This window comes from Vicugna pacos, chromosome 6, assembly GCF_048564905.1.
Source record: "Vicugna pacos chromosome 6, VicPac4, whole genome shotgun sequence".
NCBI classification, from domain to species: domain Eukaryota; kingdom Metazoa; phylum Chordata; class Mammalia; order Artiodactyla; family Camelidae; genus Vicugna; species Vicugna pacos.
In genome coordinates this window covers 33,134,255-33,153,507 of record NC_132992.1, presented here as the reverse complement: position 1 = coordinate 33,153,507, position 19,253 = coordinate 33,134,255, and the positions used below count along the sequence as shown (strand labels likewise).

General features: G+C 47.5%; 2 protein-coding genes and 1 long non-coding RNA gene across 9 annotated transcripts; 2 read left to right on the top strand and 1 right to left on the bottom strand.

Annotated features, from left to right (window-relative positions):
- Positions 1-8: 8 nt before the first annotated feature.
- LOC140696860 (uncharacterized) lies at positions 9-3,997 on the top strand. Of its 2 annotated transcripts, none has more exons than XR_012073444.1 (2): positions 9-377; positions 3,859-3,997. It is a non-coding gene; the product is annotated as an uncharacterized lncRNA (long non-coding RNA). The 2 variants fall into 2 exon arrangements; XR_012073445.1 differs by lacking the exon at positions 3,859-3,997 and adding an exon at positions 1,179-1,371.
- Positions 3,998-5,594: 1,597 nt separating this feature from the next.
- On the bottom strand, positions 5,595-10,590 carry BCL2L2 (BCL2 like 2). Of its 3 annotated transcripts, none has more exons than XM_006217242.3 (4): positions 10,471-10,590; positions 10,084-10,171; positions 9,174-9,613; positions 5,595-8,554 (listed from the first exon to the last, which is right to left on the bottom strand). In XM_006217242.3, exons 3-4 carry the CDS (start codon positions 9,603-9,605, stop codon positions 8,405-8,407), a joined length of 582 nt encoding a protein of 193 aa, XP_006217304.2. In that variant the 5' UTR covers positions 9,606-9,613; positions 10,084-10,171; positions 10,471-10,590; the 3' UTR covers positions 5,595-8,404. The 3 variants fall into 3 exon arrangements, with proteins under 3 accessions (XP_006217304.2, XP_031534719.2, XP_072818946.1); XM_031678859.2 differs by having other exon boundaries at positions 10,450-10,578; XM_072962845.1 differs by lacking the exon at positions 10,471-10,590 and adding an exon at positions 10,288-10,440.
- Positions 10,591-12,926: 2,336 nt separating this feature from the next.
- PPP1R3E (protein phosphatase 1 regulatory subunit 3E) lies at positions 12,927-18,697 on the top strand. 4 transcript variants are annotated; one of them, XM_072962843.1, is made up of 4 exons: positions 12,927-13,657; positions 13,958-14,413; positions 16,083-16,226; positions 17,135-18,697. In XM_072962843.1, the coding sequence occupies exons 1-2, from the start codon at positions 13,241-13,243 to the stop codon at positions 14,378-14,380; spliced, it is 840 nt and encodes a 279-aa protein (XP_072818944.1). In that variant the 5' UTR covers positions 12,927-13,240; the 3' UTR covers positions 14,381-14,413; positions 16,083-16,226; positions 17,135-18,697. The 4 variants fall into 4 exon arrangements, with proteins under 4 accessions (XP_072818944.1, XP_072818943.1, XP_072818942.1 ...); XM_072962842.1 differs by having other exon boundaries at positions 12,930-13,657; positions 13,958-15,276; XM_072962841.1 differs by having other exon boundaries at positions 12,930-13,657; positions 13,958-15,549.
- The last annotated feature ends 556 nt before the right edge of the window (positions 18,698-19,253 follow it).

Genomic DNA, 19,253 nt, shown 5'->3' with positions numbered 1-19,253 from the left:
AGCAGATGGGATGTTGCTGAAAATGGAGGGTTCTGAATGGCGTTCTCCAGAAAGGAGCTTACTTTTCCCACCCAGGTTATTGGCACCACTATCCGCCAGATCTCCCCAAACCAGTAAGCTGGGAGGAATCTTCTCCAGTACCAGTCCTGTACGTGCTGTTTTCCTGCATAGGCGTAATTTCCGACCATTCTGCTCATGCCCCAGTTTCAGCCTTTTTCTTCTCTTGAACTGCTTGCTACAGCCCCTAAAGGGTCAGCTTCCAGTGTCACCACTCCAATCCACACCACTACCAGACCGAGCTGGCGCCCCTTTGCTGGCCTGGTAAAGTCTCAAAACTCCTTACCTTGGCCTTAGAGAACTCAAGACAAGGCTATTTTGTGAGTTATTTCCACACTTCTTATTCCAGTGGGTATACCTGCACCCAGGTCTGTGCCTCAGTACACGCGGTAGTCTCTCTTAAACCGACTGCTGCTAACCCCACCATTACCTCTCTTGAGAAGCCTTCCATTAGCTTCCCCTCCTCTCCCATGACAAAGCGGGCCTACCTCCACTGGGTACTTAATTATTTTGTGCTGCCTTTCTTAATAAGAGCTAGGAGATGAGAGGCTGTATCCTACTAATATTTGCATTTCTACCGTGGGGCTACATGCCCAGCACATAGCAAGTGTCCAAATAAATGTTAGTCTACCAAAGGATACATTGATTGGGGATCTGGGTGCCACTCTTCATCTTCAGTGCTTTCCTTCAGACCCCAGAGGAATTCCACCACACTGCTGCTCTCTGAGATACCAGTGAGACCTAACCCTGGAAGGCAGGGTTGCCATAGTTTGTTTAATGGTGATCCTACGCATTTATTAAAAAGGAAGGAACGACGGTGCTAAGTTTGCAACAGGGGTATTTGTAGTCAGACGAAGCTACAGTTTGAGAACCAGATTCACATGAGCCCAAACAAATAGTTAATCGTAACAACCCAGACAGGATTTGCATGGCTGGGGTATGGCGATTTGGACAAGATGAGACGCCTATTAGCAAATCAAAAAGTCAAAATCTTCTCCATATACCCCACTTTTCCCCTTACCCTCATTTTTTCTCACAAATCCTTACCTCAGAAACAAGGGGTCTTGGAGCAGAGTCACAGTTGCTTAAAATTTCACTGAAAATTACTTCATCCATCTCAGCTTTAGTGATCTGGGAGAATTAAGTCGAGCACTGAAGACAAGCTCTAAAAGATTGTGAGTTTGCTGGAAGAAGAATCTTTTCTACTGATTGTAACCTAACCAAAACTTTGATGTTTACTGGTACCTAATTTAAACTAAGAAAGCCAATCAAGGGAAATATGATTTTTTTTTAAATTATGGCTTTGAATCCCAATCTTGTTGAGTACTTGATTTTGTAACAGGCACCATCCTTGACTTCTTATTATATAATCTCATTGAAGTCTCACAACATTATGAAGTAAACAGCCTCAATACCATAACTTTTTTTAGGGATGAGGAAAGTATGATGCTAAAATCGGAAAAAGACTTAATTCCAACAATAGACAAATGTTTAGGCAAACTATAACTACAACCAAAGATGATTATTATGCACCTATTTAAAAAAAAGATTTACACATAGCATGTTATAACTTGGAAAAAATAATTTTTTTAGGCCAAAGAAGTAGACTGTAAAATTGTATATAAGTTTGATTAAAACTATGTAATTTCTGATTTTTTAAAAAACAACTTGGGCATTGGGGGAAAAAAGGAATAAACCAGTGCAATCTTTTCTTTGGCAATATGCAACAAAAGCTTTTAAAATGTTGAGATTCTTAACCCTATTATTGTATTTCTTACAACCTGTTCCAAAGAAATAATCTAAAAACTAGACAAACATTTGAGAATAAAGGTGTTCATAACAGTGAAAAAATGTAAACAACTTGATTGTTCAAGTGGGCACTTTTCAGGAAAATTATTGTACAAACATAGATGTAATTTTATATAGTCATGATGTCTTCAAAACATTTTTAATGACAAGGAAAAATGCTTGCAGTATAATAGTAAGCAGAATTGCAGTATTCAAAATTGTATATACAGTATGATCATAAAATATAAGTGCAGACAAAAGATGGGAAACAAATATACCAGTGTTAATAGTGGTTCTCTCTAGGTAGTGGATTATTGATCTGTATAATTTTGTATGTTCTGATTTTTTTCCCACCATATCATGTATTATTTTTATTTAAAATTTACAAACACATTTTAAAAGATATTTGCCTGGTGAGCTGTAAGATACTTCCCTGTCAGACTGTAAACTGTAAAAGGCAAGGACGCCTTCTTAATTATATTTGTATTGCCATTGCCTATCACTGTGTGCTCAATAAATCCTAACTGAATAAATTATCTTCTATAATAGTCTTACATAATATCTTGCCTGTTGTTGATGCATAGAGAACATCAAAGAGATAAGCTTTCCTCTGAGAATGAATTTTTTAAAACGTGGTATGTAATGTTGTAAGATTCACCCATTATGAGTATACGCTTCCTTCAGCAATAACCTGTCAATAGAGGGCTGTGGAGTTTTAGAAAAACTAGAACTAAGTGCTGTTGTGCCCTTAGGAAAAATGTGTCAAAAAGTGAATGGTCAGTGGAGTTGAGAAAAGGAGAATTAAATCAGTAAAAATGGATGAGGGCATGTCCAGTACTGTCCAGAAAGGAAAAGTTTTCTCACTGTAACAACATAAATATTTGGCTTCCTGGTGGTTTCATTCCTATTTTTAACTCCTGCTTTGAAATTTTTACTTTTACTGGCTGCAATAATTTTCTCAGATCTAGAAGTACATTTTTTAATATGGTAGCCACTAGTGACACATGGCTACTGAGCTCCTGAAATATGAGTGGTCTGCATTGAGATGTGCTGGAAATGTTGATATACACTAAACTTCAAAGACTTAGTATGAAAAAGAAACTGTAAAATAACTTATATTTGTTCAGTATTAATTACAGGTTGAGATTATAATAGTTTTTCAAGACTGAGTTAAAAATACTATTAAAATTAGTTTTACCTCTGTTTGCTTTTTTAATGAAGCTACTAGAAAATGTAGAACCACACATGTGGCTTGCATTATATTTCTGTTGGACAGTGTTGATACAGAACCTTGGAACCTTGATCATTACTTACCTCTGTTTTGGAACTGATACCAGTTATTTTCTGATGCAAAGTCTGGCCTGGCCTACCTTAACTTTCTAGGTCCACCTTTGCATGGAAGTAGGATGGCTGTTTAAATGAGAAAGAGCCTCTCTTTGGCTGCTTAATTTCCATTCTGTTTGTTTAACTTTTAGAAAGCTTTGTGCCTGAAGAACTTGTTTTGATAATCTGTACCAGAAATATATGTTCCTTATCAAAAGTCAGAAAATATTGACAGCAAAGTGAAAAAATAAAATCACCCATAAAATCCACCACCCAGAGATAATCACTAATGATATTTTGGCATATACCCTTCCTGAAATTTTCAATACACAAATACATATAGAGGTGTGTGTGTGTGTGTGTACATATTTTTTAAGCAAAATGGGATCATACTGTATATATTATTTTCTAATCTGTTTTCTTCACCCAATAAGAGAAACATTTTTCCATATCAAGAACAATATTTTTCTAATTTCATTTTTCATGACTTTACTTAGAAGTTACCTTAGAAACGAGGCCTTCCCTGATCACTCTATTTAACATTGACACCTATACATTCACCTTCCCAATCCTGTCTTAATGAATTATTTTTCTCCATAGCACTTGTCACCTAATGTGAAATGTTATGTTAATGAATGTTGTGAAATTTCTTTATTTATGTAGTTAGTCTTTGTTTGTTTCCATTTCTAGAGTATATGTAACATGAGGGCAGAAATTCGTACCTATTTGTTCACTTCTCTGCCCCAGTGCCTGGAACTATGCTTAGCACACAGAAGATGCTTGAATGTTTGCTGAATGAATGAATAAAGAGTTATATAACATTCCATTATATTACGTTTCCTGACTGATTTTAAAAATACTGTTAATTTATTTATATCTCACCTGTATCCACATTTAAGGCAACTTTTAAAGTTTTCAAAGGACCCGCTATCGACTAAAAACGGACTACAGTCCATCAATTTGCTAGAAAGTATAACTAAATGTTGCCCAATTTTTATCAAAAGTGCCATTTGGAGAAATAACATTCACAGAAAACTGTCTGAAGGATAAACATCTCTCCATTTAGACAGTCTGAAACTTAGCCCTATATTAAACTATAGCATCGGAGAGCATATTTGGGCTAAACTGTAATGAACCTGACAGAACAAGCTTAGGACCTACTGAATCCCCATTTGGTGTTTCTACAAGAAACAGTAGTGTAAAACTCAACATCGTATTTGCTGTCAGGTGTTATAGAGGATGGTGTCCACTATATTACTCAGTGTCTTCTCAGAAGAACCACAAAACTTTTTGCCCATCTTGAGGAACTGGTGAGCTTTTATATGTCCTAAGAGGGATATGAATCTCATTGTATTTTCCAGTTTGCTTTAGTTGCCAAGATACTCAGAGTTGAATTCATAACCTACCTTTAATATTTGGGAATACTGCTTATAGAATGCTTTTCTGTTTTAATTTTCCTTTTGCTGTCATTTTATTGTAATATTTCCATTTTCCCTTTACCCTTACTTTAAAAATCTATATTCTCCTATTGTTTTGTTTTTTGTGTATTACAGTAAGATGCTGCAGATGCCTTTTGGAACTAGGCAAAAAATAAACCAATCACACTGTAGTGGAAAGAAATGCACTAGCTATCATAGCCTGATGGTATTAACTATTGAGAACATCTAATTCCCTTTTCCCTAAAGCCATGTTCACCAAGCCACTACATGATTTTAATATGTCCTGAAGATTTTTCTATATAGAGAGGATAGAAATGCAACACTAGATTCCTCTAAGCAGTATATTTCTCACTACAATTTAACACATAAACCCAAATACCATTTTATTGCATTGGATTATAGAAAGACTAGAAACTTCAACTTAATAATTTAAAATTAAGATCACAATTCCTGTCAGACCTGATTTTGAGGGGTGGTCTGAATAATTCCTATAGATTCCATCCAGTTTAGCAGTTTGCATTTAAGTGGCTGAAACCCTTTGTCTCAGGGGACCAGGAAAGTAAGCAGTGGCTCCATTTTTGCCAGACTTATTTTAAGTCTGAAGTGTAGGCAGCAGGATTTTGAATAGAAATGCTCACTATCGCTTCCGATTAGAGGCTGAACCACAACTGGGGACTTGATTACCAGCACAAATTTTTGGTAGGTTTTCTTTGTTTTGGTTTGGTTTCTGTTGTGGCCATCCCAAAGTACCATATACACACACCCTCTCAAGGCTTGGGTTGGCACAGATGTAGTTCTTGGCTTTGGGCATTTGGCTGGGGTGAGGGCATGGGGAAACAACTCTGATTTTCTTTTCTTTCTCAGCACTTTCCCAAATCCCTTTTAATCTAATTCTTGGCCTTAACAAGGCCATGATGAGATGATGAGATCAAGAAATGTCCTGACCCCAGGCTATACAGGATAGAAGTCACAGACCCTGCTCAGTCCTTCTCATTAAACTTCTGGGCTTTATTTATTTATTTTTTTAATACGACCATTACATATTACACAAAAATAAAAGTCAAATGAACTTGGTATTTATAAATTATTAAATAAAAATACAGGAATATATATTTATATTTATAGAGCTTTTTCTTTTCTTCTATACTAACCAAATCTGTTCTCCCGCCGCTTTATGATTTAAAAAAGTAAAATAGTGTATGCCCTAGAATCAATGGGGAGTGGGATTAATAAGTGCAGGACCTAGTTGCCCTACTTCTGCTCCTTCCTTGGCCTAAGCAAAGTCCCTATTTGTCCCTTTGGGCTCTGGAGAGCAAGAAACACTCTCTCCACCTATTTAATCTCTGAAAAATGGCAATAAGATTTATTTCCCTTATTTTTTAAAAAATGAAATGGATTTAAAAATTGGGAGCCATACTCAGCCTTCTTGGCCAAGAACTAATCCCAAGGAATTATATGGCTCTAGAAGAGAGTCGCTAGTTTTCCCTGACAGAAGAGTCTCTGGGGTTTCCATTGCCCCTCAAGCTAAGAAGGGTAGGACAGGTCGAAACTGCCCACTGTGGTCCCATCCGAGCTATGCTTCTGGGAATCCAGACCAAGCCCTTCACCCTTTCAGAAAACAGCCTCTCTTTCTACCCAGGTGTGAAGGCCTCAGAGCAGGGCTTTTCGGTGACCTGACCACAGTCCCTGCCATCCCTGTTTGCTAAAGTCTCCCAGGAGAGCTACCAGGGCTAGGCGTCCTGTGGTAGAGGGTAGGAGGAAGAGTCTGCCCCAAACCTGGGGGAGCACAGGCTCCAATTTGGAGCTGATGGTCTAGTCAGTGGTTTTCCAACTTGTTTTCAGCAGCAAACCCCTTAATGCAAATAAAATCTTACCCTGAACCCCGATATGTAAGACAGCTAAAGGGGAGCTGTTCTGTTTGCAGGCAAGTCACCCTGCCTGCTCAGCGCTCCCCTCCCCCACTTCATTTCCCCCAAGGACTCCTGAGGCAACCCCTAGGAAACTTTGGGGCTCTGCCAAGCAGTTGGAAAACCACTGGCCTAGTTTGTCCTGAGCAAGTCAGAGACCCCCCACCCCAACTGCCTGCCACAGACCGGCTCTGAGTGCCCGGTACCAGCATACTCACGACAGACCAAGTGGCTCATGCAGTCCACCTCCTCCCCCATAAATACCGTTAAAAAGTGCAGCCCTCTCTCAAAAGCAAAAGTCTGAGCTAAACACCTGAGGCCAATTTTGGTCCCACATTCTAGTGAGTACAACTATGTTGCCACATTCTGGGACCAAGTGAAAAATCTCCAAGAAGAGTCAACCATGGTCTAGCTAAGCTGGTCAGTGCTCAGGATCAAGGGCAGGGTTCTAGAGCACTGTGTCTGAAGAAGTCAGCATTGGAGAGCAGCAATTTTAGCACCTTGGAAAGTGCAGCAGTGAGGTCTGGCTCAGGGCATGCATCTGGAGTGAAATCATATCTTTCTCAAAAGAAAAAGCTGTCATCCGAATCTGTTCGAGAGGACTGTGAGCTCTAAAGTGAACATCCTCAGACTCTGAGGTACAGGTAAGTAACACCCATGAAAACAGTGTGGCTTCCAAGAAAATATAAATGCTCCTAGGTCACGGGAGGTACTCTAGAACCCAGACGCCTGGCCCTTGATAAAGCAGCACCACAGCCCACCACACGGAATAGGCCCTTCTCGGAGTACATGTCACCCTCACACCCATGGGGCTCAGAGCCGGAATGTTCCTTTCAAGACATCAACAGTCTCACCGAGACACAGTGCAGGACCCAGACTGTATTCTAGATCTGCATTGACGTCCACACGCTCAAAAGGAAAATTAGTAAGAGTCCCAATTTAGAGTTTAAGTTTGGGTACAGAAGGTCCCAGAGATAGGGAACACTTTAGGCACCAGTGTGCCTCAGTGAGAGGGAGGGCAGCAGGCAGCCCCAGCCCCCAGAGCCCCCACCCACCGTAGGCTCCGCAGCCCTGCCTTTCTGTCAGAGCCCAGGAGGCAGCAGCAAGTGCGTGATGTACAAGGGAGGGGAATGATGAAGGAGATGAAGGAACAAGGCCAGCTGCAGAACTGTTCTTCTCTCCAAAGCCCTGCTGACAACTTTCTGCAGAAAAGTGCCCAAAGCCCTCAGTCTGGATACAGTGTTTCTCCCTCAGCCTTGAGGCAGCAGGACAAGGGGAGGAGGGGTAAAGGGGGTTGGGAGGAGGAACAGAGAGCTGGTCCTTGTTCTCGACACTGCAAGAGGGAATGTTTTCTCCCAGAGCAATCCCAGTGCCACCAGATTAGACAAGCAGCCCAGCATGCACACGAGCACGCGTGCACATGCACACGCGTGGCCCAGCAGCCCATGGTCACAGCCACCTCTCCCTATCCCCTGAGAACCCCGTGCTCCCGTTCCAAAGGGATGTGTCTTCTGTTTCCCCCAAATCCTGCTCATTCAATGGAGACGCCAACCCCTTTTGTAAGTCCACCTTCCTCAGGGCTGCAGATCATGTTCCAGGTAGAGTTTTGTGTGCCTACACCTATAGGCATGATCCCTCCCCCACCTCCCCCAACCCTGGAATGAGTCCATCTCCTGGCCCCGCTGACTTTCCAAATACATTCCGCAGTGTCTCCAGCTCATTCTCGCAACGCCTACCTGGCACCATCCACTCCCTCACATACTACCCTGCCCCTTCCCATCCCCGTTCCATGCCCATCCATTCACCCACTTCTTCCAAGGGCATTCCTCTGTTCTGTTCCCGCTCTCCCATCCCCCAGCCACACCTAGCCCCACCTGGCCCTGGACTTTCTCACTTGCTAGCGAAAAAGGCCCCTACAGTTACCAGGGCCCCCAGTGCCACGGCCCCCGTCAGCACTGTCCTCACTGAGGCCCAGTTCCCCTCCCGCAGACGCCGCGCCTCCTCCAGGGCCCCGTCCCCGTATAGAGCTGTGAACTCCGCCTGTGGGAGAGAAGGGAAGTAGGAGAGAAAGAAGGAGAAAGGGATATCAGGAGAGGAAGGAGTGGAGAAAAGAGGAGAGGAAGAGTTCCAGTTCCATCCACTGCAAGCACTGTCCCACCCCCAACTCCTTTCTGGCCAAAGCTCTACTGGCCGCCGGCCCCTCAGATCCCTTGTGAGCGCCTGGCTCATTTGCTCTTCTCTACCTCGAGTGCATCCCATCCTTTCCCCGGACAAAAATTCTACTCAGAACTGGCATCCTATGCCAAGATTTGCCTGACCACCACCCATCCCTGATCCCTGCCCCCCAGGCCATGTACCTAGGTGTAAAAAGCTCCTGACAACTGGATGCCATTTCCCTGCAGGGTCTACCTGGCTATTGTGTATTCTGTTCTCTGCTTTGGACCACCGAGCCCACCCAGTGATGACTGCATGGCAGCCCTGGAGTGCAGAGTCCAGTGATGCCCACAGTGAGGGCATCTGATTCCACCCAAATAGGGAGACAGCCCCCATGCCTCATTCCCAGCATAGCTGCACCCAGCTCCAGCCATAGCCCCTGTCTTCCCCATGGAGACCAGCTTTACAGAGGGATGTGCAGAGCAGCAATTGAGAAGCTTCTTACCCAGCCTCCACTGCTGTGGATCCAGTCAGCCAGCCGCGTCTCCAGGTAGGCCACCATCCACTCCTGCACTTGTCCCACAAGTGGCTCCATCTCCTTGTTGACACTCTCAGCACACAGCGCAGCTCCAAAGACAAAGAAGGCCACAAGGCGGCCCCAGTTGGGGCCCCCTTGGAAGAGTTCATCAGAGACCTGGGTGAAGCGTTGCTGGGCCGAGCCCGGGGTCACATGCAGCTGAGCCGCCAGATCGGAGAAGGTGCGCCGGAAGCGGGTCTCGAATTCATCCCCAGCTGCCCGCATGGCTTGGTGCAGCGGGTCAGCAGCTGGGCCCTCCCCGGGGCCAGCTCCACAGACATAACCCTTCTGCCTCAGCTTATAGCCTACAAAGTCTGCCACTAGAGCCCGTGTGTCTGGGGCTGAGGCTGGGGTCGCCATCCGGGCGGCTGTAGGAGTCAAACACGAAAGACTGGCATGAGTACATGGTCAGAGATGCAGAAGGGGGCATTTCAGATTTGTTCAGCCCAATGAGACAGGGAAGGAAGTGGGGGGAATGCTCAGAGACCACTGGGCAGGGAAGGGTAAGAACAAGGAAATTAGGCCATGGTGAGTGGCCAGGGCATGAGGGGCTGGCCCTTAAATTCGTCATATGCCAAATTAAATGAAAACAAGTAAGTCTCCTTATTTAAATACTTTAGATTGTTTCCATAATAAGACAACAACATCTCTATGACACCCCTACAATACCCCTCTCCACACTGCACACCTTTTTGGCTAGAGGAAGGGGCTTAGGACCTTCCCAGAGGCAAGATGTGAAGATGCTGGCAGAGGCACAAGATGGGGGAGGAGAAAGAGGCTAAAGGGAAAAGGGGAGAAGCAAAGGGTTGCCGGGACAGAGAAGGAAGGGGACACTCACCCAGCCTGGATGGCAGCTCTTAGGACCCAGCGCTGGTGGCAAGGAGCCCCCAGCTGGGGCCTTTCATCCTCCTGCCCAGCGTGGAGCCCTGGGAAGGGGAGGGGGAGATCAGAGCTAGGTGGGGAAGGCCAGGGATCAGGGTCTAGGCTGAGAAGGGCTGGGGTTGCAGCTCCCGGGACCAGGCCCCTGCCCTCTGCGCTCTACCAGCTGTATGGCCGAATCCATGTTTAATGACTGTCCTCCCGGGAAACTCAGGGCCAAGGGCTTCCTGCCGACACCATCTATACTCCCAGCTCCCCCCAGTGCAGCCCAAAGGCCCAGCTCCTCCCTCACCCCCACCCTCAGCCAGTCTCCAACCCCGCCTGCCTGCCAGGTTAGGGATCTCACGGGTCAGGCCGCTGCCGGGATCCGGGCCGTTTCCTGGTGCAGGAGCTGGGAGGGAGGGAGAGAGGGAGGAAGGGAGGGAAGGAAGGAGGGAGGAGAAAGGGGGGGGCGGGAGGGAGGGCCCGGCGCCGGGTGATGATGGGGCCCAGAGATGCGTCCAGAGAGAGGGGCGGGGCTGGGACGCAGGCTTGGGAAGGGCCACAACTCAGGAAGAGAGAGGGCGGCTGGAGGCCAAGAAGAGCAGGGCTAGGAGGGCACCAAGGGCCGGGCGGGGCTCCTGAACCTGGAGGTGGCCCAGAGAAGCTGGCTAGGCCTCAGGAAACCTTGGTGCAAATTCAGCAGTTCCAAAAGGTCTCTGATGTTCCATGCACTTGTTGATCTTTTCCAGCCCTGGGGTAGGTGAGCAGAAAAGAAGAGCAGTTCCCATTCTGGTGGGAACTGCCTGCCAGGTGCCTCACCCTGTGGGACTGGCAGACGTGAGACAGACACCAAACACTTCACTTCCTCTTTTCTCTGGGACCTTTGACCCATTGGGCCCTTCGTGAGGTGGGGCCTTAGCCAGGCATCAGGGATTCAGGACTGGATAGCAAGCAGTTTCTGCTGGTATCTTTTCTTATTCTTTCTTCTTTTATTGTAATCAGATTGGTTTTCTTTTTAATTCTTTTTACCCCCACACATGAAGGTTGCCTTGTTTTTTAGTGAATAAGCTAGTCCAGTCCTTCATTTGCATCCTGATTTCTTCTGAGACATTTACTTGAAATAAAAACACTTTTAAGTCTCAGGATCTAAATATATTACTGTCTGTGCACTCATTTATTTATAAGCTTAGTGAGAGCAGGCACTGACTTTTATTCATTTTTATGTCTTCATGGTGTAATAGACCTTCAGTAAATGTTGATTGAACAAATCACTCAATGGCCCTGGCCAGTTACTGAGCAGCCTCAGTCAGATGTTTGAAGATCACTATGGTGGCTGTTTAAGAAGCAAAGACTTCTGGACCAACACAAATTACACCAGATCCAAAGCTGTGTATCTCTATGATCTGCTCAGACCAACACCACAGAGCCTAGGAATGGCAGTTCAAACTGTAGACAAGGCAACAGGGCTTCTCCCAGAAAACCTCAGGCCACACAGGCTAACACTGAACCTTACCTATTCCATCAATGACATATTTTGCCAGAGCAAGAAAGACAGTTTTAAACCAACTGTAACACAAATTAGTGTAACATTATTTTACAACCTAAAATACGAAAAGAATGTCTATGGATTATATATGAATGTGTAACATAAGAAAATAAAACTCAGTATCGCTTTAAAAATGAATCCTGGCTAGGCAGCATTGCTATCGTTCATACTAGAGTTAAAATGCAAGCAGGAATGAATTGTATAAGATAGTATATGTCTCACTGTTTATTTTCAGCTTAGTCACTTGTGATTTTACAGTTAAACTCTCTTGCTGCTTTAAATTTAGAAATTCCACTTCTACTCTACGATTCCGTATTTCAATGCTCTGAAGATGTTAACTATTACCATTAAATGGTTTAATCTTATATAACTAAGTGGGAAAAGAGTAGACTTTAGAGTGGGCCTGCTGAGTTTCCTATTTCAGCTCCCCAAATATTAACTTATGTGCCCTGTGCAAGAGTTCTATCCCCTCTCTCCCTCAATTTTCTCATCTATAAAATCGGTATAATACTCTCTATTCCTATGGTAGCTGTATTATATGAGTTAGTATTTGCACCTACCACATTGTAAGCGCAAATAAAACTTCACATTTTTTCACTATAGTAGTAAAAAGACAACTCTGTGTGCTTCTTGGAGCTCCCACTGGAACTAGAACCCCACAGCTCCAGCTCCAAGAGAGATGTGTGATGACTCATTCAACAATTTGAGGGCTGACTATGTCCTGAAACAGACCATGAATCAGACACAGCCTCTGCCCTCAAAGGGCTTACAGTCAGGTTAGAGATCAGAACTCTAATACACTTTTTTTTACAGATGAGAAAACTGAGGTCCAGGGAAGTTGGGCTTTGCTCAAGGTCAAGCAGCTAAAGAGCACCAGAGGTGAGACAAGAAGCTATGTGTCTCTACAACTTTCAGCTCAGAACTCTTTCCACCCACCTTTTTGAGCTCCATATCTCAATTTCTATTTGAGACTCTACCTAGCTTTTTTGACCTTCCCTTATTTGTAACCACAGCCACCGTCCTCCCAAACCTGGAGTCTAGGGTTTAGGAAAGAAAACGGTGAGCCCTGAAGATAAAGTTTCAGGCTGGGCGTTTTGAACTTTCTAAAAGAAAAGGAAAGGTTACTTTCTACTCTGTGTTAACTCTTCCCGTGCCAGAAAGGCTGAGACCGTTTTTTTAGGGGGAGGGGGGAAGGCAGAGTGGTCTCAGGACGGAAGGGGTAGAGTCCCCGCCTCCTGGTGCAGCAGCAGCAAAGATAGATGGGGAGCCACCTGTCAGAGGGCTGTGGGCGGAGGCCAGGGCCCGCGAGGGCCGCGGGACCGAAGGGTGAGCGCACGCTCAGAGCAGACAGCTCGCAGGAGGTGATGGTCTAAGACCCTGGGAGCTGACGGCCAGTGGGAGGGACAGGTAGTCCCGGAGGCGAGGCAGAGCTGGGGGAGGTGGAGGATTCTGGAGGTGACAGCAAGGAGAGTACGCAACTGCGAGGGACGTCTGAAGCTTCTTCAGGGACGCCAGGCAGGCTGGAGACACGAAGCCTCCGCAGCGCGGTGGCGCTGCGGTAGGGCCCCGGGACGGGTGGGGGGGTGCCATGTCTCGCGAGCGGCCCCCTCGCACCGACATCCCCCGCAACCTGAGCTTCATCGCCGCGCTGACAGAACGCGCCTACTACCGCAGCCAGCGGCCCAGCCTCGAGGAGGAGCCGGAGGAGGAGCCAGGCGAGGGCGGGACGCGCCTCGGGGCCCGATCCCGCGCTCACGCTCCGAGTCGGGGGCGCCGGGCTCGCTCTGCGCCCGCCGGAGGCGGCGGGACCCGGCCACCCCGCAACCACAGCCCCGACACCCGCAAAAGAGTGCGTTTCGCCGACGCGCTAGGGCTGGAGCTGGCCGCCGTCCGCCGCTTCCGCCCGGGAGAGCTGCCCCGGGTGCCCCGCCACGTGCAGGTCCAGCTGCAGAGGGACGCCCTCCGCCACTTTGCGCCGTGCCAGCCCCGCGCCCGTGGCCTCCAGGTAGGCGGCAGAGGCACGCCCCTTCCCCGGGACTTCCCCAACCTGGCCGCGGCGGGCATGTCGGAGTGGATTTACCACAGAGCACCCAACTCCACCCCCGACCCGGGCTTGCTCTTACTCATCCCCTTTTGGGGTCCCCATTGGCGAGTGGCTTTAGGCCACTCTCCCAGCTAGGCCCCCTCTGACCGCCGGGACTCTAGACAGTCTTGGATTGGTCCGGTGCCTTGCCCTGACCCCGCCCCCTGTCTCTCCCCTCCTCTCGCCCGGGCTTCCTCTTTTCCCCTCCCCTTTTCTCCGCAGGAGGCGCGCGCAGCCCTGGAACCGGCCAGCGAGCCCGGCTTCGCCGCCCGCTTGCAGGCGCAGCGCATCTGCCTGGAACGCGCCGAGGCGGGCCCGCTGGGCGTGGCCGGGAGCGCGCGCGTGCTGGACCTGGCCTACGAGAAGCGCGTGAGCGTGCGCTGGAGCGCCGACGGCTGGCGGAGCCAACGCGAAGCGCCCGCAGCCTACGCGGGCCCAGCCCCGCCTCCGCCGCGCGCCGACCGCTTCGCCTTCCGCCTGCCAGCGCCACCCATTGGCGGCGCCCTGCTTTTCGCCTTGCGCTACCGCGTGACGGGCCACGAGTTCTGGGACAACAACGGCGGCCGTGACTATGCTCTACGTGGGCCCGAGCACCCTGGCAGTGGCGGAGCTCCGGAACCCCAGGGCTGGATCCACTTTATCTGAGACACCTGCGGCTGACAGCGGAAAAAACCAAAGGCACCCGGGGGCTGGGGGAGCCCGAAGATTTGGCGGGGAGAAATGGGAGAAACCGAGATTGGCGGGGAGCTGCCCCAGAGAGTCAAGTGGGGGAGGGCGAGGAGGATGGGAGAAACCAAAGGGGTATGGGGAGTGGATGGAATCAATGAAAATGGGGGAAATTGGAGTGGATGTGAGTGGAAGGAACTCAAGGTATGAGAGACAGAAGGGGTGCTGGAAGAGTAGTAAAAAATCAAAAGAATTGGGACGATGGTGACATGTTCTTCCGTGAACGGGCACTGGGAGAAAGTGAGTGGGTTCGCCAGGCCTAGGGGCAGTCAAAGGTTTGGGACTGAGGAGGTATTTTGTGTGAGCAAGGAGCCCACCGCAATTGAAGTCATTTAGATTGCTGGCTCATCCTCTCTTACCAGCCTTTGCCACTGCAGGTCCCCCAGCCCTGCCTTTCCTAGCTTCCCAGCCATAATTGCCTTGCTTAAGTCTCAGAACTTGGCCATTGCTCCTCAGTCCCTGGCATTATGACAGGAATCCCTTGTCACCCTTGCCAGCCCCTGACTTAAGTCTCCACTGGCTGGGGAGTGACGACAGGTAACAGTCAGAGCTCCTTCCTCCAGCCTCCAGGCAGCTCCGGGCATTAAAGTGAAAGCAAAACCAACTCCAGGCCTGTCCTTGTAGCCAAATAATGTGGCGCCCAAGGGGTTGGTACACTCAGGGGCTTCCAGAAAAATGCCAGCCTTACCTTTCTGGGTGCCTTCTAATGACCTCTGAACACTTTATGGACTGTATTTGTCAAGAGACAGGTGAACCACAGGATTTTTTTCTGCCACAGAAGAAAAGGAAGTCACCGACTAGCTGTATAACTTTGGGCAAGTCACTTCACCTCTCTGGGCCCCAATTTCCTCCTTGGGAAACTGGATTTGGGTTAGGTGATCTCTTAGGCCCCTTCCTGCTTTGACGTTTTACCATCTGTGAGGGGCAGTGTGGACAAGAAGCCACATTCTCCAGCCTACAGTTGGAGTGCTGCAGTCTAGAACACACAGCGACCCAAGCGTCTGGTTGGGACTGAGGATGGGTCCTCCAGGTTTCGACACCCATTCCAGAGCCCAGGAAGCATCCCATAACCAGCCAGCAGCCTCAGGGTATTCCAGGCCCTCTTTCAAACCACAGCACTTTCTCTGCCCCTTGCTTTTTCCTCTTGCCGCCCCCCACCCCCCAACTTCCAGCCTGGATGCTATGAAACAGCTTTGGGGAGCTGCCTCTCTGTTGGGGGAAGTGATGCTTGGGAGCCCAGAGATGAAAGGAAACGATATTGGGGGCTTTCTTGAGGATAAAGGATCATGGGTATAAGAAATGGAAAACATTTCAAATCAAGAATCAGAGCAACTTGAAAACTGAATGGTACCAGAAGATGGCAGTCAGTTCCGTACTCTGAGCAAGTGAAATGGGAAAGCTGGACTTTTCTACCCATTCACTCATGCCTTGTGTTTCTCCTCTGCTGGTTGCTTTTCCTTTTCTCTCACCCTCTGCCTAAACTTTGCTTTCCTCTTTCCTTGTCCCCCTCTCATCACTTTCATTTTTCTTTTAGCATAGAGGCCATTTACCTTCACTTTCTCTATTTCCATCCACCTCCCCCTTCAGCCTTGTTGATCTCTGCTATTCCTTCTCCCTCCAGAAGGGGTAGAGACCCTACTTCCTTTTCTCCACGACCATGGTTGATCCACCTTCCTCCCTCAGGCTCCTTTTTGACAGTCTTCTAGAAGGGAGAAGAGGGAAAAGAAGCAGTTTCGGATGCTGCAGATTAACGAGGAGCTCCCAGGTAAGCAGCTCCCCACAGCTTTTTCTCTGTTACTGACTTCTCAAAAATTTCTGGATTCCCCTTTTACCACTAAGCGAGAGATAGTGCATGCACATGTGCCCACACATGCGTTCAGAGTAGCATGTGGAGTTTGTGACCATGCCCCTCCTCTCCGAAGCCTTAATTCTTTGAAGAAGGATGGGTAAAAGAGAGAAACCTGGAGTCACTCCTCAAACAAGTGCCCACTTAAACATCATTCTTATCTGGTGAAGAAAACAAACTCATGCGTCTTGTGGATCACCTTCAGGTCAAAGTTCTAGCAGAGTGAAGAGAGAAAATGTACTGGAAGCCACCAAGCAATGCACTTTTTAGTTACCATTGAGGAGCCCAACGGAAAATAATGGAGCGGGAGACTGGGTTAAGGCTCTGTGTAATAATCTCTTGCTTGATGTGTATGCGTTAGTGTTATGCTGTATTAGCAGTCCTAAGCGCTCACGTTTACATATCCACCAAAATCTGGTGTCTTGCATGCATTATAATCCTCAAAACCACCCTGAGTTGAGTAATATTATTCCTGTCTTAGAGAGAAAACAGTTCAGAAAAGCTCAATAATTTGTTCAAGATCACACAGCTAGTAAATGGCAGAGCTAGGACTGTGAACGCAGAAGCTGGAGCCTCTGTGCATAACCATGATGTTATATTTTCCTTTAGAAACAAAATCAAAACTTTGCCATTAAACAACAACAACCCTTGCCACATATCTCTAATTAGGAAAAGACTACAGTTTCTTTTCTTTCTTTCTTTCTTTTTTTTTAATGGAGTACTGGAGATTGAACCCAGGACCTCATGCATGCTAAGCAGACACTCTACCACTGATTTATACCCTCCCCTACAGTTTCTAATTGTGCTCTGTCTTTCCATCTTCCCAGTCTCCCAAACTGGCTTGGAGAAGGCAAAGCACTGAGGGTCCCAGGCTTCATCTGCTCCTTCCAGGAGCTTGCTGCTGTCTCCTGTGCTAGTGTCCCAGCTCTGCACGATCAGTGAGGAACGGCTGCACCTGCCTGCTGGAGAACTGGGGAACCCATCTGAACTCCAGCCTTTCTGTACACCGGGATTCTCTCCTGGCGCTAGCCAGTCCTCCACACCTGCTGGTCTGCTATGCCTCTTCCCACTACCCCCACGAACATTGAACAGGCCAGTTCCCTAAAGTTTTCACTCAGAGAGTCCCCAACTAGGACAATTGCTGGATGGTCTGTGCTTGGGCCCTCTCTGGGAGCCCTAGTGTCACTAAGCAGGTAAATGCAAACAGGTTGGAGGCAGGCAACCAAGGAGAATTCATTGTTCCTGAGCTGCTTCTCTAAGAAGTACCACGGCTCACCCATGCCCCCATTCTCAGCTTTGTAGAGCCAATACCTGAGTCTCCTGGTTCTTCCCATACAGAGCTGCCCCAGGGCCTGGAGGTGAGCTGATAGCCTCATCTGACATGGGAAACACTAGAAGTTTGGCAGAATGTTTAGAGATGTGTCATGTGTCAGGCACTGTGGTAGGGACTTTCCTGTAAAGAGTATTAACTGCCTGAACAGGAGCAATTTAGGGTATAACGTGTCAGCAGTGGACTGGGAAGTACCATCAGAGAAACCATCACCATGGTCTGGGGCTTGGGTTCCAGAAACACTGCAGCGAGAACCGGCCCTCAAATGTCTTCCAATACATTCCTCGTGTTCCTTTGTTTTCCTTTATGAATGTAGCTCATCATTTCTCTTCATAATAAGCTCTAACTCATCTTTCCAGTCTAACTCCCACACTCCCTTGCTTCTAACTCCTGTGTTTCTCTGGAGCTCCTCTGGATCCTTGCAATTAGCAGGTCATAGAATCAAGAGACCTGAAAAGGCTTGTCTTTAGAGATCATCCTGTCCAGACTCCTCCATAGATGAGGATACAGGTCCAGAGATGAGAAATGACTCCAGCAAGGTCAGATAATTTGTTAGTGCATCTCGAGATGGGGCTTAAACCCAGGCCTCCTAATCACATCCCAGTCCAGGCAACCCAAGAGGCCTCTCTCCACGTAGTCAGACCCACGATTTTTCATGGCAAGGGGTTACGTCAGGCATGTTTCATTTTCTGCTACTAGTTTCCATTCCCTTCCCCGCCCAGGTGGAAAGAGAAACAGAAGGGACTGCTATGCCCCCAGCCTTGGCACTTCTTTCGATGAGATTGCCGAAGAACAGTGAAGTTGCTAAAAAGACTGAATAATCTACCCATTGAATAGCTAACCTAGCAAGGAGATGAAAGTTTGCTATGTGAATCCCCCAGAACCACTTCTCATCAGGCCCTCCCAGAGCCTCCCCACCCCCCACACAGTGCAGCCCTGTTCACTGGGCCCCAAACCCACTGGCATGGTGCCTCACTTCAGCTTCTTCACACAGCTGCCCTCCCTTCTGGATAAAAGACCTCATATTTTAAATAAAATTGAAATATAAAGAGAAAGCATATCATAAGATATTGAGAAGTATTGTTGGTTTGGGGCTGAGGGTGGAAGAGACCCAAAGGCAAGATTCCTTCCTCCCCCTCACCCCCTCCCATTTCTTGGTCATCTAATTAATTTTTTTTTAATTTTTTTTCTCTCTCTTTTTTTTTTTTTTGGTCATCTAATTTCTTAAAAATCCTATTCCCTGTCTGTGAGAGTCCTCTGGGTATGCAAAAGTTGGATGGGAAGGAGATAAGGAGGAGTTGGGCAGCACTGAAATAAGACACCCCTAGAGTATTGCACCCCCATTTTGGGTAGTGGTAAGGAAAGTTACCAGAGCCCAGCGCTTACATCCCCAGCACTGAGCACCAGCTGCTGGTGCCGTTAAAGGGAACAGCTCAGGTAAAAGCCCCCTGTTCCCCCTTCCATGGGGTGCTCTTCTTAAGGGGGCCAGCTAAATTACATTCTGTTCCTTAGGCACTAGAGGGAAGAGCCAAGCCCTTTTCCCTGTCAATGGCAACCCTAAAACAAAGGATGAGAAATAACAATGGACAGGAAAAGCAAGGACCTCTGTCTAAATC